Source organism: Hyaena hyaena, unplaced genomic scaffold (genome assembly GCF_003009895.1).
Source record: "Hyaena hyaena isolate Hyena2069 unplaced genomic scaffold, ASM300989v1 scaffold_1579, whole genome shotgun sequence".
Classification (NCBI taxonomy): Eukaryota; Metazoa; Chordata; class Mammalia; order Carnivora; family Hyaenidae; genus Hyaena; species Hyaena hyaena.
Window position 1 is genome coordinate 218,406 of NW_024082212.1, and position 16,524 is coordinate 234,929.

Here is a 16,524-nt window from a genome sequence, read left to right on the forward strand (position 1 = left end):
CACACTATTAACAAAAGAATGAGTATGATTCAGATTTAAAAGGTAAAACAAAAAAGATTCTGAAGAAAACAATTAACATCTTCATGATTTCAGAAGAGACAAACCTTTCTTAAGCAAAATATACCAACTATGAAAGAGTACACCAGTATACTAAATTTAAATACTAGTATATTCAGTTTCTTTTCATATGTATTATACATATATTTCATATAGTCTGACAACACAATACATTCAACAAATGACACGTATCCAGAATTGATATATTTTTGAAAACCACAAAAGACAGTCCAACCAATAGAAAAGTGGGCAAGAACCTGAACAGATATTTAACAAGGGGATAATCAAAAGGTTATGTGAAGTGTTTAATCTGATTAACAATCAGTGAAATGAAAACTAAAGCCACAATGAGATACCACTACATGCCTGCCAGAATAAAATGAAAAAGACCGACACTACCAAGTGTGGGGCAGTTGGAACTTTAGAAAATTATTTGGCAGTTATCCAGTAAAACTGAATGTAATGTACATACCATGACCCTGTAATTCCATTGTTAGGCAGAAATGATACCTATGTGTATCAAAATTCATGTACTAGGATATTTGAGGTGGTACTATCAAAAGTTTCCAAACTGGGAATGAACCAAACATCCATCAGATAAATAGGTAGTTTATTTACACAATGGAATACTATACAGACAGGAGAAGGAACCACATATAAATACATGCAACAAAAATCTTACAAACATAGAGCAAATAAGCCAGATATAAGAGAATACATACTATTTGATTCTGCTTATACGATGTCCAAAAACAGACAAAACTAACCTATATTTTTAGAAGTCAGATAGTGGTTATGCTTGGGGAGTGAGTACCTGGAAAGGAACATGAGGGACAATCTGGGATGGTGGTAACAGTTTGTTGATTGTGTTTGTGTTCCATTTGTGAAAAATCGACTAGTGTATGTTACTTTTTGCTTAAAACTTAAAATTATTTGCCTCTGCTTAGATAATCAACTCCGACTAAAAAAATGATTCCTTCTCCCTTGGCCTCTCCCTTTGGCTACCCTCTCTCACACTTATGCCACCACCTCCTGCCACTTCAAAATGGTGAGGGTGGGAAAAGATCCCCCATCCTCTGACATGCAGACTAAACTAGATTTGCTACAGGACTGGTTGTTAAAGGAGCAGGTCTACCAAAATATGAAGTCCAAGTTGATCTTTGCCCTCCTGCCTGTTGACTATTCACTCTTACCCTCCTCCCCTAGTGAACTCAAATGCCCTTTTGCTCTCTCTGCCCCAAAGCTTCTTACTCCGGATAAATAGTTCCTTTCAGGTAACATTTTTATCAAAGGTTTGAACCAAATGGTTGGAGCACCAACCAGTTAACATTTCAAGTTGTGGGTAGTGCATGGGTGAGAAGTCATCTGGGTCTTTCTAACACCCCTGGAGGAGATTGGGTTGCAGACCAGACTTGAGGAATATGGGTGTTCAAATCTTGGCCTTGCCTTGGCAAATCTGTACCCTCTCTGTGCCTTAGCTTCATTATTAAAATAGGGATTAGTGCTTACTTCAAATCATTATAAGGATCAAAATGAATTAACACATATAAAAGGTTTAGAAAAACAACTGACCTAATAAATGTTAGTTGTCAACCTGGCTTTATCCAAGGTATGCTGTCCCCAGGCATGACTCAGGATAAATCTAGAGAGCGGAGGGCTTTGGGGCTAACCCAAAAGTCTCCCCAAACTGAGGAGGGTACTCCTGGGTGTCCCACACTTGCTTATTATTGCAGTGAGGAGCAGGCACCCATGCTTCAGGGCTATGTGGGAACAGAGGAGAAATAGAGAAGGTGAAGAACTGGCTGTAGGAGCTACTCCACTGACTGCCTTCAAGGACTCAGGAATGTTGTTCTGTCAGAGGGTGAGAAATGAAGAAATTGCTGATCAGGTGACTGGTTTTGACATAACTGCATCTAGGGAGGTGGTAATATGATATATGTATGCTTCCTATTGACCAAAGGGCCATTAAACACCACAGGCATTTTGGTACAACTTTTATTTAGGGACCCGGGTCCTGGATCTGACCTTTACTTTGAAGATGCAGAGGCCTTGGCAGTGACTGGCTCACAATACATACAAAGCCTGAGGTAGACAATAAAAAGTCAGTTTACCAACAATGAAAAAGAATAATTAGTACGTAGAATATTCACACTGGCATTTTCTCCTAGGCAGACCTACAGAAGCCGCCAAATCTTCACCAGAAGGATATTTGAAGATCTATCAAAAAATAAGCTAGTTGCGATAAGCTAAGACAGGCTGAAGAACACATCCCCAGAAGAACTAATGACAATGAAAATCTGGACCTCTGATAGTGGACAATGCTTTTTCTGTGTCTCCACTGGTGACCAACATTGGACCCTGTCTCAAAGCCTGTCATTTTGTTCACCTCTGCTCTGATGCCCTATTGATGCTACCATAATTTAAACAGCAATCCCATTTCCTCAATTTCCAAGTTTGGGGACTGAGGAGGCTAGGAAACTCTGTACTGGTAATCTACTTTTCAGGATCATCATGCACATTAGTTAACAGAAGTCAAAGGGTCTTTCTCATCAATGCCTTCTCTCCCTGGAGGCAAATTTCTTTGGGGAGTAACACTGGAACCAGAGGGTTGGTGGGCACTGGATGAGCAGTCATTACCTGCAGACAGCTATAGTGTACAGGTTAGGACCTTGGATGCAGCTGGAAGTGGCCGGTTTGTCTCCCTGAACACTGTGGCTACACAGTACCTCTCCTTTAGTGTATTCTAGGCCCAAAGAATTCAACCTGAGTATTCTTTGTTATGCCCTAATCCAGCCATGTTCCCAGACCTTAGGTTGTGTCCTCTCCACAAATGGTTGATCATTTCACTTTCATCCTTGGAGGACAAACTGGAGTACCTGTAGTCATTCCCACAACTACTCACATCACTGACCTGCCAGTGAAGAGCCATGTCCCCTTCATAACAGTTACAACAAGTCTTGAATGCAAAGTCCCCAAACATTCCAGCTGTGGGTGGGGGGGTGGAGGCGGTGCTAAGTCCTCCCAGCTTTTACCTTGGTGATGGGAGATGATGGTCAGGATCCACCTTTTCCTAACAGTTATCCCTGAGTCACTGCCCAGACACTTAGCTGCAGCAGGAACGTATCAGGGAGTAGGGGGGTGGGGTGCGGGGAAGAGCAGAGGTGGCCATGAGACCAACAAAGTTCAAGGGCAAGGGAAATGCTAGAACTCTGCATCCTCTGGGTATGGCTCTGTGTGCCTCCTGCAAACACAACGGCTTGCTTGTGCAGACTGAAGAGATCTGCTCAATCCACTTGGGTTTTCTTTGCTCCTTTCTACCCCTTCAGTGAAAGCTCCAGGGACTCCACCTTCCTTTTCTGCTTTGTATCACCACCAATCACTCCATCCTTCAGCGGGATCCTTTTCTCCCACAAATCATCATGGAATGAAAAGAGCAGGAGGCTAAAAATGTTTTATTACTTGCTTAAAATTAACTAAGACCATTAAATGAGAATGATGATAGGAAATGATAAAGAAGCTTTACACCTCTATTGAACTATCAAAATGCTTTCTGATACCTACCCCAGAACTGAAATGAACCTGGATATAGCACACTAAGAGCTCACCATCCCTACGTCCCCAGCACCATTACCAAACCTGTTAGCTAACAGCAGCCACCACGGTCAGAAGTACTATTATTTATGTCTCCAAACGACTATGGCAAACCACTGCATAAGGCAAAAAGACTTAATTTTTATAAACTGGTAATAGTTTGGAGGTTGACAGATTGCACAAGGAACAGAAATTAGGGAACCCGTGTTCTCTTGTTAAAAGGTCTATTACTCTAACACTCTAACTCTAATAATCAATATATATAAACAAATTAAGAAACTTTACCTTTTAAACAAGTACTCTGGATAGTTACAGAAAGTGGTAACTTTTAAACCCGTGCCATTAAATAAACGATTTTTAAAAGAATATGCGATAATTGCTCTGCTTTGTTCTCTGTAAGGTTTTCACTACCTAAACACTGGCAAGTTTTTTCAACAGTTACATAAAGGACAACTGTTCACCAGGTGTCTGTTGGGAGAGGAGTCAAGCAAGAAGCCGAAAACAGTAACAGTTCTGAAATGGCAAATACAAATTCTGAATGGTGGTAAGATGCTGTATCCTACTGTGCAAAGTACGTTGTAATAGAAGAACCAGTACTGCTTCTCTCTGGGCTGAAGGGGACAGCATACGGTGCCGTAATCTCTCTGACATTAGCATCTGAAGTCTGCTTGTCAGTTTCCTGTAGTCACATCCTCCTACTGCAGTTCCATACATAAATCTGAGGAAAATGTGCAGCAGGTGCACTAGGGGCAGGTTCATTAAATCTTGAGAAAAACAACTATGGCATTTTTGCTTTATGAAGTAAAGGAAATCTGTCTAATTACGTTCTTGATAACAAGAAGCATTAATTGCCATGGAAGGAGATTTTTAAGATAAAGCCCCTAATGTCCAAAACAATTTTATGTTGGCACCTAAAACGTTCTAAACAGTTCCAGAATTAGATAGTGTTAGCAAATAAAATAGTTAATATTTATAATGAAATGTAATAACTGGCTAAAATTCTAGGTAAATAACTTTATGGTCATCTACAATTTTGTTTTAAACTTGTAACTTTAGCGATGTATACTGAACACATTCAGTTGTACAGAACACAATCCATGTAATCTTGAAAAACACTATATAACAAAACTACAGAAATGAGCACACCCCCCTTGCAAACCAGTATGCTCCCTCATCAATTCTACAACTACAATAAATTTAATACTATAAACAAACATTGAACAAATCAGAGCACTGTGGAAAGGGTCCAGCAGCTTTAACAAGTCATATTATAATTTTTATGCACTAAGAGAGGCAAATGGAATTCTTAGAACATTACTTAAAAATAGATTTTTAAAGACGAAGGTCCCAACTCATTCTTATTTACACACACCAAAGTCCATCTGTCACAGACAGCAAATGTTGAATTTACACACTGGAGTTTCCGGCAGCATCCTGCACATTTAGACTAATTAAAACAAACAAACAAACAAAGTTGTCAGATCTAGGACGGATCACGCAAATCTGTACAGGACGGGCCACAGCTGTCCTGGGGGCTACTGCATTATGTGCTCACTGCTGCTTCTCAAATGCAAAGACCAAGTAAATACCTAAAAAGAAAATAATAAAAATGAGAGTTTGGTTTCTCATATGGTCAGGCTAAACAGTACAATTTCAGTCCTGTTCATAATTTGGGGAAAATTTTCAAGCTTCTGAAGGGAAAAGTCCCATTACTTCTAAGGGTCCTCAATTATTTTGAGTCATATTTAAGCAGCTATGGGATTATATCTGTTTACCTGAAAATATCCACTTACTGTAATACTAAGTGACATTATAGCTCTTGAGAAAACCAATTCAACAGCTCTAAACAGTTCTAAAACCAGTTTGAGATAAGAAAAATTAAAAGTATAAAACAAAGAAAATTAAAATTAAAAAAATCTTAAAACTGAATTCTTTCTGTCTGGAGTGAGACGGGTAGAATAGCCGCACTACCTTGAGGACTTCTGGTAGTGGCTCTCTATTCAGTAAAACACTAGTTAAGAATTATAAGGAACATACATGACGTGCATGTTAAAATCTATCCACCTATCCAATTTTGTGTTGTAGGGCCTGACAAGGAAGCCAAAAGCTATGTAGCTTTTGCTACATAACTGATAATTATGATCCTGATAACTGATGCTTAGAGATATTTATCTGGCCCCAACAGTGATGTTCCAGCCCCAATAATACTCTCCTTTAAATATGGTTTCCTGCTTTGGCTGTGTGTTTACTCAAAGACACCTTGAGTGTGTCTACGGCTCCTCATTCTGGATCACAGTGAAGTTCAAATCTGTTATATCTTCTAAGATATCAATAGATTTTATGGTGAGCAAACATCTAAAAAAAGATAAATCCTCAAAACATTGCAAGGATGCTCAGGGCATATGCTAGGACACTCAGCCAGTGAGTCAAGATAGTAGGCCATGTACCTTGGTGTCCTCCCTTCACGAATTAACTTCTGAATGGGGTACAGATGAATAACTACATACCATGAAAGAACCCCTGATCCTCTAGCTTTTTACTCAACCTGTTCAGGAGTACCACACCAGTCCTTCCAAAATGCTACTTTGGCATTACTATTCTCTGTTTCTTATCTATTGGTTCCTAATTTCTTTTAAGAGAAATGAAATACTGGGGCACCTGGGTGGCTCAGTTGGTTAGGAATCTGACTTCAGCCCAGGTCATGATGTCACGGCTTGTGAATTCAAGCCCCACTTTGGATCCTCTGTCCCCCTTTCTCTCTGCCCTTCATTTGCTCATTCTCTCTTTCAAAAGAAAGAAACTTAAAAAGAAAGAAATGAGATATTCCTGGCAACACAGTAGAAAGATGGACAGAGAACAGTCAGGGTGACATCAACACAGCAGATTTCTTCCAGATGACAAGGAAGCAGTCTAAGATATCCGTAAATATTTCACAAGACTTAGGAGCAGGCAGCGTTACTTAGCTTGCCCCAAGTGATCTTTCTGCAGTCCAACCCACCCCAAACACACTGGTACCTTGACCTTCCCTAAATCTAGGTCACTAAAACCACTAAGATGCAGTGTCTGACTTCAGATTGACAATAACTTTCTTCCCTCTCTAAAATGCCTTCTGTGCAGGCATTTCAATTGGAATTTAAAGAAATAAATCTTGAACCACTTCTAAAAGCAAATAAGCAACAATTCTCTACTTTCCTTTCACATTTAAAGAATCTTCTAGAGGAGTAGCAGGTTCTGGTAACAGGAGCTTAATTAGAAAAATAGGAGTTTGAAGTATAGCTTCTTCTACTTATTAGACTGTGACTCCAGCCCACAAAGCCCTCTAGTTTAGAGTGTAATTCATGAAAGGCCACACTGATCCTGACATGCTAGATCTTGGCCATGCTCCTTTCCTACTGCTTTTCACGTCTCTAATCCATCTCTCCCTCCGCTGTCTGTGGGCATCTAATTCTTCATCTGCATGCTATCACTAAAGTCCGCACTGAGGTACAGAAATACAGTTCTAAACTATAGCAGTACTTGCTATAGTCACCATCATGCCCTGTGACCAAAGCTGTTTTCCTTACATCAAACTTTAGGACTGGCAAGATATCTAAGTCTCAACTCTAGGAAAAGTACAGGTTTAGGCACACATTTCTCAGTCTGCTGGTCCTCTAATCCCATTTCCACTAAAGGCACCAATATTCTGACACGAATAGGCTCAACGTGTTGGTTCTGTTTGTATTCTTTTCTTCTCTTCTCTCTCCAATTCCTCAAGTCCTAAGAAAAATCCCTTCACAGAGGCTTCCATGAAGCCATAGGTACAAGTATGAATCATTTGGGTTAGTTCTGTGACCTCAGACAAGTTATTTAAGTGCTATCTTATCTATGAAAAGGAGATATTAGTAAGACTAGTCTACCCTTAAAGTTGTGAGGACTAAATGAGTTACAACACAGGAAAGGGCTCTAGTCATGCTTGAGCACATGTTAAATATTCAGTTATACCAACTATTATTATTTCTCAGATTTTACTACTTTTCCTTAGGCTCTCCTACAGCTATTTCCCCTATTAAAGGAACTTCAGCACTTAAACCAGTTTGCCCAGCACTGCATTTATTTGTGTCTGTTTCTTCCATCAGATTGTAAACATCTGGAAAGTAGAGACTGCAACTGCTTACTCTGTTTATTCCTCAAAGCCCTTTCACAGAACTTTATATAAGTTAATACTCAACATTTATCAAATAGATTGTCTCTGATTACCACTTATGCCTTCAACATCATCAACAAATACTTAAATGAACAGTGGGAACTACCTTTGATGTCCTCAGGGCAGCAGCAACGTAAGGGTCTTATCATCTTAACACTGAGGTCCTGGGTGCTGCCTTCCTCAGCATCTATTTGCTGAAGAACCACAGACTTCACAGATTTGCCAGACCTCTGACTTCTCTTCCAAAGACAGGCACACTTCAGAATGTCTCTATACCAGGCCCTTCCCAATCACACATCCTTCTAAAATATCCTGCTTGTTGCTGCTTCACTAAATAAATGTTCTTGTACTTACTAACCATGCCCTTTGTTGTCAACATCAGAGTGTTGACATCAGAGTGTTGACATCAGAGTGGCTAGAAACAAAATACATCGAAGTGTTCCATTAGCCAAAATTTCCAACAGAAGTCTGAGGTAAAAACAGCAAATACAGATGGCTAGTAGTAACAAGCAGGTAATGAAAATGTTTAATTAAGAATGTTAGGGGTGCCTGGGTGGCTCAGTTGGTTAAGCTACTGACTCCTGATTTCGGCTCAGGTCATGATGTCACAGCTTTGCGGGTTGGAGCCCTGCATCAGGCTCAGCACAGGCAGTGCAGAGCCTGCTTGGGATTATCTCTCTCCTCTTTCTCTGCCCCTTCCTCACTCACACTGTCTCTCCCAAAATAAATAAACTTAAAAAAAAAAAAAAAAAAAAGGAATGCTCATGAAAATTTATGTTAAGGAACATCCTGCATATATTTTCTCTTGGCACTAAACAGCTGTGCAAGAAAGAGTGAGTAGACATATAGGGATTCTGTGTAAACATAAACACACCCCCTAATGTACGTTAAAAAATTCCAAAGTTTTCAAATTTTAATGATTACTCTGAAACAATCTTTGAAAATCTGTAAATCTACACTGACGGTATACTCACTTGTGGCTTCCCACTCTGACTTACTTAAGGTTCCCTAAGAAAAAAGAGAAAGAGAGAGAGAGAGAGAGAGAGAGAACATTTTAGATTGAATATGGAAGTACATGAATACATTTTTCAATAATGGGCAGAAGTGCCCAAACAACCCTGCCTTCACTATAAATATATGTTGACCCTTGAACAACACAGGTTTGAACTGTGTAGGTATACTTATATGTGGATTTTTTTCAATAAATCCATACTGTAAATGTTTTTCCTCTTCCTTATGATTTTTAAATAATATTTCTTTTCTCTAGTTTACATTTCTATAAGAATATAGTATACAATACATATAACATACAAAATACGTATTAACTGATCATGTTATTGGTAAGGCTTCTAGTCAACAGTTGGCTATTAGTAGTTACATTTTGGGGAATCAAAAGTTATTGGCTTACTTCTGACTGCATGGGGAGTCAGCACCCCAAAACCCACATTGTTCAAGGGTCAACTGTACACATAATTTACTGTTAATATTACTGTGATCTAAATATATCAAAAAAAGTCAATGAGACTTTAATGTTATCCTCTCAATTTTGCTCCTCTGCCTAATTCTCTAAACTACAGATTCTCAACCAAAGGGTGAATTCATGTAAAGAGGGTATTTGTGTGTGTGTGTGTGTGTATAATTGGAAAAAGCATCGATTTTATATTTTTAACTTGGAAAATGAAAAAAAAAAACATTAAAAAGCCTCTCTTAAAACATCCAATAGCATTGTAGGAGGACATAAGATTTTTGTGTTTTTACAAAGAAATCATAAAATACATATCATACAAAGGAAATAAATTATATTTTAAAGTTACAAAAATACTAAAAGACACATTGATATAGTAATGTATGTGCCCATGACTTTGCCCACGACCTTAGACTAACAAGATAGAGTGGCCATTCCAGTAACTAATGTGATTTTGAGGAAGTGATAAATGTAAACAACACTCTTCAGATGTCTGCAGAAACGTGTTATGCAAATATCTGTAATTTCTATTGATGACAGTCACAGCTATATCTAATACCGCTATGGTACTGTTGCATTCTTAATGAAAGAAAATGTGAACTCGCATGCAGAAGTTGTTGAAAATGGAGATGTAATTTTTCTCCATGAAAGTTCATGGGCTCCTGAATTTTATCTATGGAACACACTGAATCAGCAGTGCCCAGGTTAAGATATAATGATATAGCAAGGAACTCTTCAATCAAGCTTGTAACTTTCTCCCCATCCTTACTGCCTCAGAAATAGGACTCAATTCTCAGAACTGAAATACACTGTATTTTATATTCCATGGCTATAAAAAGGGGAAAGAGACTAACATGTATGTGATTTGTAAACCAATGAAATAATTTCATAAGTTTCCATATACTATACGCTTTTTTTTCATTTTCTATAAAACATGCTACAAATGAAAACTTACCAAAGGTAATCTTACTTGACTGTTCTTCATGTACTCTGCTGCATGTTCATAGTCATCCACCTTCTCAGAAGCAAGTTTGGAATTCTCGTTTGCAGGATATGGCTAGGGAAGCAAGTGAGATTCCTAGTTAGGCAATTAAATGAAACTTACAATTTGGAATTAAAAACACTAAATCAATAAAATAAAATACTTAAGAAAATCCTTACGTATTATTTCAGGAATACAAACTAAACATACTTTTCAAATGTGAAAAAAAAATGGGTGAAGGGAGTCCTCTCCTAATAAAGCAGCTGTTATGGTCAACTTTGGTGATAATCATAGGATATTTACAGTTGGACAAAACGGTACCATTTACTTAATTACCTCCAAAGTCCACTTAGCAGCAAACACTTGCATCTCCCTGACTCCCAGTGAAAGAGTTTTTCTGTTATAACACAAAGCTGAAGGAAGTTATGACCAAAAGAGCTAAATATTAATTTAAACATTATGGTGATATAACAGCCATCAGAAGCATGAACAGAAATTAGAATACAGATGAAAAATTCAAAATGCCGGGAGGAAATATGCTGGTGGAGAGAGAGAGGCCCTTAGGTTTGCCTTGTCCCATGAATACAACTAAGTAACTATCAAATCATCCTAAATACCCCAGAAATCAATCTGAAGACTGGCAAAACAAACTGCAAAACTAAAGTAGAGAAGGGGCCACAGTGAAGGTAAAAAGTGCAGAGACATGGTCTGGGAGAGAAACCAACAGTGGCTGCTCAGGTGCGGAGGGAGCCGTAGTCGTGGAAAGGGGCAAGGGACAGACCAACACACAGGGAATGCACAGGAAGAACAAATGCCCATAGCAATTGGCTTGGAAATAGGGCCTGAATTTTATGAGTACAACCAGTGGGGTTTAAAGCCTGGAGTTTTAAAGGTCAGCATGCTTGGCTCTGGGAGAGCTCAGAGGACACTGAACCTGCTACTGGAGAAAAGGCAGGGCAAAGCAGCACTGTATGCAGACATACAGTATGGAAACAGTCATCTAAAAATTGCCTGGAGCACACAGAGGGGAGGTTAGTTGTATCCCAGAGAGACTGTGTTCACAAAGAGACCCTTAAGGGAACAGGGAACTGGCTGGCACCATTTCCTTCCCCCATCCCTCAGCATAAAGACAGAGCCATCTGCAGGAACCAATGGACTCCAACACTTACTACCTAACTTCTTACACCAAGTCTTGCCCTGCCTACACTCTAGTGGAACCACCCTTCTCAGTCACGCTTGCTTTAGTCCCAGTGAGGCGGGACCCCCTTTCGCAGAAAGGGCAGCCCAAACCCCTGCCCACACTGCACCTCCCTACCCATGAGTTCTGCAAGGCCTTGGTTCCAGCAGCAGTGGCAAGAGGTCCCATTTCACAAGCAGACCAGAGCACACCTACATAAAATGTCCCACATTCAGGCTAGGGAACAAACCTTGCTCTTAACAGGAAAAGAAAACCTCTGCAAATGACTGGTGTGAAGGTTAAAAAGACCAGGACACATTAGTAGAGCATACACAGCACACAATGGAGATATTCCTGGAAGTGCCAGGGGCCCAGGGGACACTATACAGTGGGGTACTACAGAACTTGTCCTTCCTAAAGCCATTATGCTCAAGAACAGGAGATACAGCTGACTTTCCTAATACACAGAGACTTAGACAAAAGGAGAAGGAAAAAGAAGGAAAGATAGTTTCCTGATGAAAACTAAAGGAGTTCATGATCACTAAACCAGCTCACCAAGAAATAGTCAAGGGGACTCTACTCCTAAAGTGGAAAGACCAAAAATGAGAGTATGAAGATAGGAAACACAAAAGCAGTGAAAATTAGTATTTATTAGTATTTCTGTAAAAACTCAGTCAAGAAACTCACAAAATAAAAGGATGTAAAGATATATACCTAAAACGTGGGGAGGAGAGGAATAAAGAATGGGTTCAAACTCAAATGACCATTAATTTAATACAGAATGCTACATACGGAAGATGTTATATAAAAACCTAATGGTAAGCACAAATAAAAAACTACTAATAAATAAACAAAGAATAAAGACAAAGAAATCCAAATATATCACTAAAGAAAACCAGCAAGCCCTGAAAAAGATATGAAAAGATCAGGGAAAATCTCCAGAAACAACCACAATACAAGTAATAAAATGGCAATAAATACATATCTATCAATAATTTGAATGTAAATGGTCTAAGTACTCCATTTGTAAATGGACTAAACACTTCAATTAAAAGACACAGGGTGAGAGAATGGATAAAAAAACAGGACCCAGGGTGCCTGGGTGGCTCAGTCAGTTGAGGGTCCAACTCCTGATTTTGGTTCAAGTCATGATCCCAAGGTCATGGGATCAAACTCTGCCATCAGGCTCCATGGTGAGTGGGAGCCTGCTTGAGATTCTCTCTCTCACCCTTTGCCCCTAGCCCACTGGCACTCTCTAAAATAAACAACAACAAAAAATGGGAGACTCATTTTAGACCTAAGAATGCAGACTGAGAATGAGGGGATGGAGAAACATTTATCATGAAAATGGAGGTCAAAAGACTGCTGGGGTAGCAATACTTACAACACACAAAAAATATATATATATATATATTTTTTTTTTTTTTTAATATTTTTATTTATTTCTAGGAGAGAGAGAGAGAGAGACAGCGTGAGCAGGGGAGGGGGAAAGAGAGAGGGAGACACAGACTCTGAAACAGGCTCCAGGCTCTGAGCTGGGTGTCAGCACAGAGCCCGACGCGGGGCTCGAACCCACGAACCACGAGATCATGACCTAAGCGAAAGTCGGACGCCCAACCGACTAAGCCACCCAGGCGCCCCATACAAAATATATTTTAAAACAAAAACTGTGACAAGAGGCCAAGAAGGACACTAGATAATAAAAGGGACAATTATGAAGGTAGAACGATTGTAAATATTTATAGCCCCAATATGAATGCACCCAAATACATGAAACTATAACAGATATAAAAGAACTAACTGGTAATAATACAATCATAGTCAGGGACTTCGACATCCTACCTCCATCAACGGACAGATCATCTAAACAGAAAATCAACAAGGAAACAATGACTTTGAATGACACACTGGACCAGATGGATTTAACAGATATATTCAGGACATTCCATCCTAAAACAGCAGAATGCACATTCTTTTCAGGTGCACATGGAATATTCTTTTAGAACAGATCACACTTAGGCCACAGAACAAGCCTCAACAAATTCAAAAAAACAGAAATCATACCATGTACCTTTTCTGAACACAACACTATGAAACCAGAAGTCAAGCACAAGAAAAGATCTGGAAAGACCACAAATACAAAGATGTTAAATAATATGCTACTAAACAATGGGTTAACCAGTAAATAAAAGAATAAAAACAGTATATGGAAAAAATGAAAGTGAACACGCAATGATTCAAAACTTTTGGGATGCAACAAAGGAGGTTCTAACAGGGAAGTTTATAGCAATACAGAAAAATCTCAAATAAACAACCTAACCTTACACCTAAAGGACCTAGAGAAAGAACAACACATGAAATCTAAAATCAGCAGAAGGAAGGGAATAATAAAGATTAGACCAGAAATAAATCATATAGAAACTAAAAAAACATAGATCAAAGAAACCAGGAGCTGGTTCTTTGAAAAAAATCAGTAAAATTGATATAAATACAAACATAAAATATAAGAGAACCTAATGGAACAACAAATTGGGACAACAAATTGGGATAACCTAGAAGAAATGGATAAAGTTCCAGAAACATATAAATTACCAAACTGAAAAAGGAAGAAATAGAAAGTATGAACAGACTGATAATCTGCAAAGAAACTGAATCAGTAATCAAAAAACTCCCAACAAACAAAAGTGCAGGACAGGTAGTCTCATAGGCGAATTCTACCAAACATTTAAAGAAGAGTTAAAATCTATACTTCTGAAACTATTCCCCCTCCACCAAAAAAAGAAAGGAAAGAAAAAAGAAAACTTCCAAATTCATTCTATGAGGCCAGCACTGCCCTGATGCCAAAATCAGATAAAGACACCATAAAAGAGAGAACTGTAGACCACTATCTCTGATGAACATAGATGCAAAAATCCTCAACAAAATACTAGCAAACCAAGTCCAACTAACAGGGAGTATAAAAAAAGCATTCACCAGAATCAAGTGGGATTTATTACTGGGCTGCAAGGGTGGCTCAATATTCATGAATCAATTATGATACATCACATAAGAGAAAGGATAAAAACCATATGATCATTTCAGAGACACAGGAAAGTATCTTACAAAGTACAACATCCATGCATGATAAAAACCCTCAACAAAGTAAGTTTAGAGGGAACATACCTCAACATAGTAAAGGCCATATATGAAAAATCCAGTTAACATCATTCTTAATGGGAAAACTGAAAGCCTTTCCCCTAAGAAACAAGGAACAAGAGAAGGATGTCTACTCTCACCATTTTTATTCAGCATAGAATGAGAAGTCCTACCCACAGCAACCAAAAAATAAAAAGGATTAAAAGGCATCGGTAAGGAAGAAGTAAAATAAGAAAAAGACTCCATATAGAGAACTGATGGTTACCTGAGGGGAGGTGAGGAGTGGGGAGATGGGTGGAATAGGGTATGGGTAAGGAGTGCACTTGTTCTGATGAACACCGGGTGATTAAAATAAAAACGTAAAAATACATATCAAAAACTCAAATTAACAGAAAACCCTGTGAGTTCAAGAAAGTAAGGAAAATGATCCAGCTTCCAAAACACAGGCAGTCTACATATTTCCCTGAGAATTTGAAGAAGGGCTACCCATGCACAAAAATGCTGTTTTTAAGGCTATGCTGGCCAAATGTTCATTCAAATTATTTTCAGTGTTATTTTTTTTAAATGTTTTTTATTTATTTCTGAGAGAGGGAGAGAGACAGCATGAGCAGGGGAGGGTCAGAGAGAGAGAGGGAGACACAGAATCCGAAACAGGCTCCAGTCTCTGAGCTGGCAGTCAGCACAGAGCCCGACACGGGGCTCAAACCCATGAACTGTGAGATCATGACCTGAGTGAAAGTCGGATGCTTAACCGACTGAGCCACCCAGGTGTCCCTCAGTGCTATTTTTAATCCATTTCAAGTAACACCCTTTTATACTATGAAGTGTGATGCTTTGTAAAAAATGTAAATGAAACCATAATGAACTACACAGAATACATAATATTTAACCACCTACTCTACAAAGGTTATATATTATAATTCCTTTGTCTTTTTACAAGAAACCAGCCAGCAACGCATCACTTCAGACCTACATCTTACCTAATGAATTTTTAAGAAAATGCTCCAGGGGCGCCTGGGTGGTTCATTCAGTTAAGCATCTGACTTCAGCTCAGGTTATGATCTCAGGGCTTATGAGTTCGAACACCACATCTGGCTCTCTGCTGTCAGCACAGAGCCTGCTGCAGATACTCTGTCTCCCTCTCTCTGCCCCTCCCCAGTTCTTGGCACACATGAGCTCTTTCCCTCTCTCTCAAAAATAAACAAACATTAAAAGAAAAGAAAATGATCCAGGAATGTCTACTTTGCTATCTTCCTTTTTCCCCTTTCTAAGTATAATCATCCCACAGCAAGCTTAGACATTAGAAATTTGGTTGTTTGCTATCAAAAAAGTACTTAGCTTTTTGGAGTCCCATATTGCTATAATTTGCAACCTTACTTTATATGTATCTTAATACAAGGGATATAAAAAACATCACTTATTAAGTGTTTTTGAAACTTTAATCCCACATCTTGTGGTTTCATATTACAAATCTTCAAAACTTTAATGTGAATGACTGCAAACTATTCTGTTGTAAATTTGCTCTTCAACGTATCAGTATAAGATTCCTCCGTGTGATTATCTGCCTGTCAGTGGACATATAATCTCTCTCCCCTCTCAATCACTTTAAAAGGCCAAATAACATATGATTATAAAGCTGCAAAACCGATTACTTTTTTCAAAACAGGTGAGAGAAAAGAAAACTGGTGTCAGGATTTTATAACCACAGTGCCCTGACTTGAGTCTTTTGATTCTTCTTTCCCTCTGCTACAGGACTCTAGGAGAGCAAAGTGAGGGTAGATTGAGGAGATAAAATGTTTATTCCTCAATATACCTAGACTTTTGCTGAAAGTCTAGGTCAGCTCAAGCCTGACGGCTTTAGGGAAAAAATTTTTTATAGCAAACATCAGAAAACATATCCATTTAAATCTCCGACAGAGACTAAAACAATTAGC

The 16,524-nt window shown here is 38.8% G+C and overlaps 1 protein-coding gene across 1 annotated transcript in view; it reads right to left on the reverse strand.

The window, feature by feature from the left end:
* Positions 1 to 650: 650 nt before the first annotated feature.
* The window catches only part of RNMT (RNA guanine-7 methyltransferase), a 33,990-nt gene continuing 18,116 nt past the window's right edge, over positions 651 to 16,524 (reverse strand). Inside the window, exons 10-12 of the mRNA XM_039224253.1 lie at positions 10,252 to 10,353; positions 8,806 to 8,839; positions 651 to 5,237 (exon numbers count right to left, since the gene is read on the reverse strand). Coding sequence (XP_039080184.1) covers positions 5,200 to 5,237; positions 8,806 to 8,839; positions 10,252 to 10,353 — 174 coding nt within the window. The 3' untranslated portion in view covers positions 651 to 5,199. The remainder of the gene's footprint in view (positions 5,238 to 8,805; positions 8,840 to 10,251; positions 10,354 to 16,524) is intronic.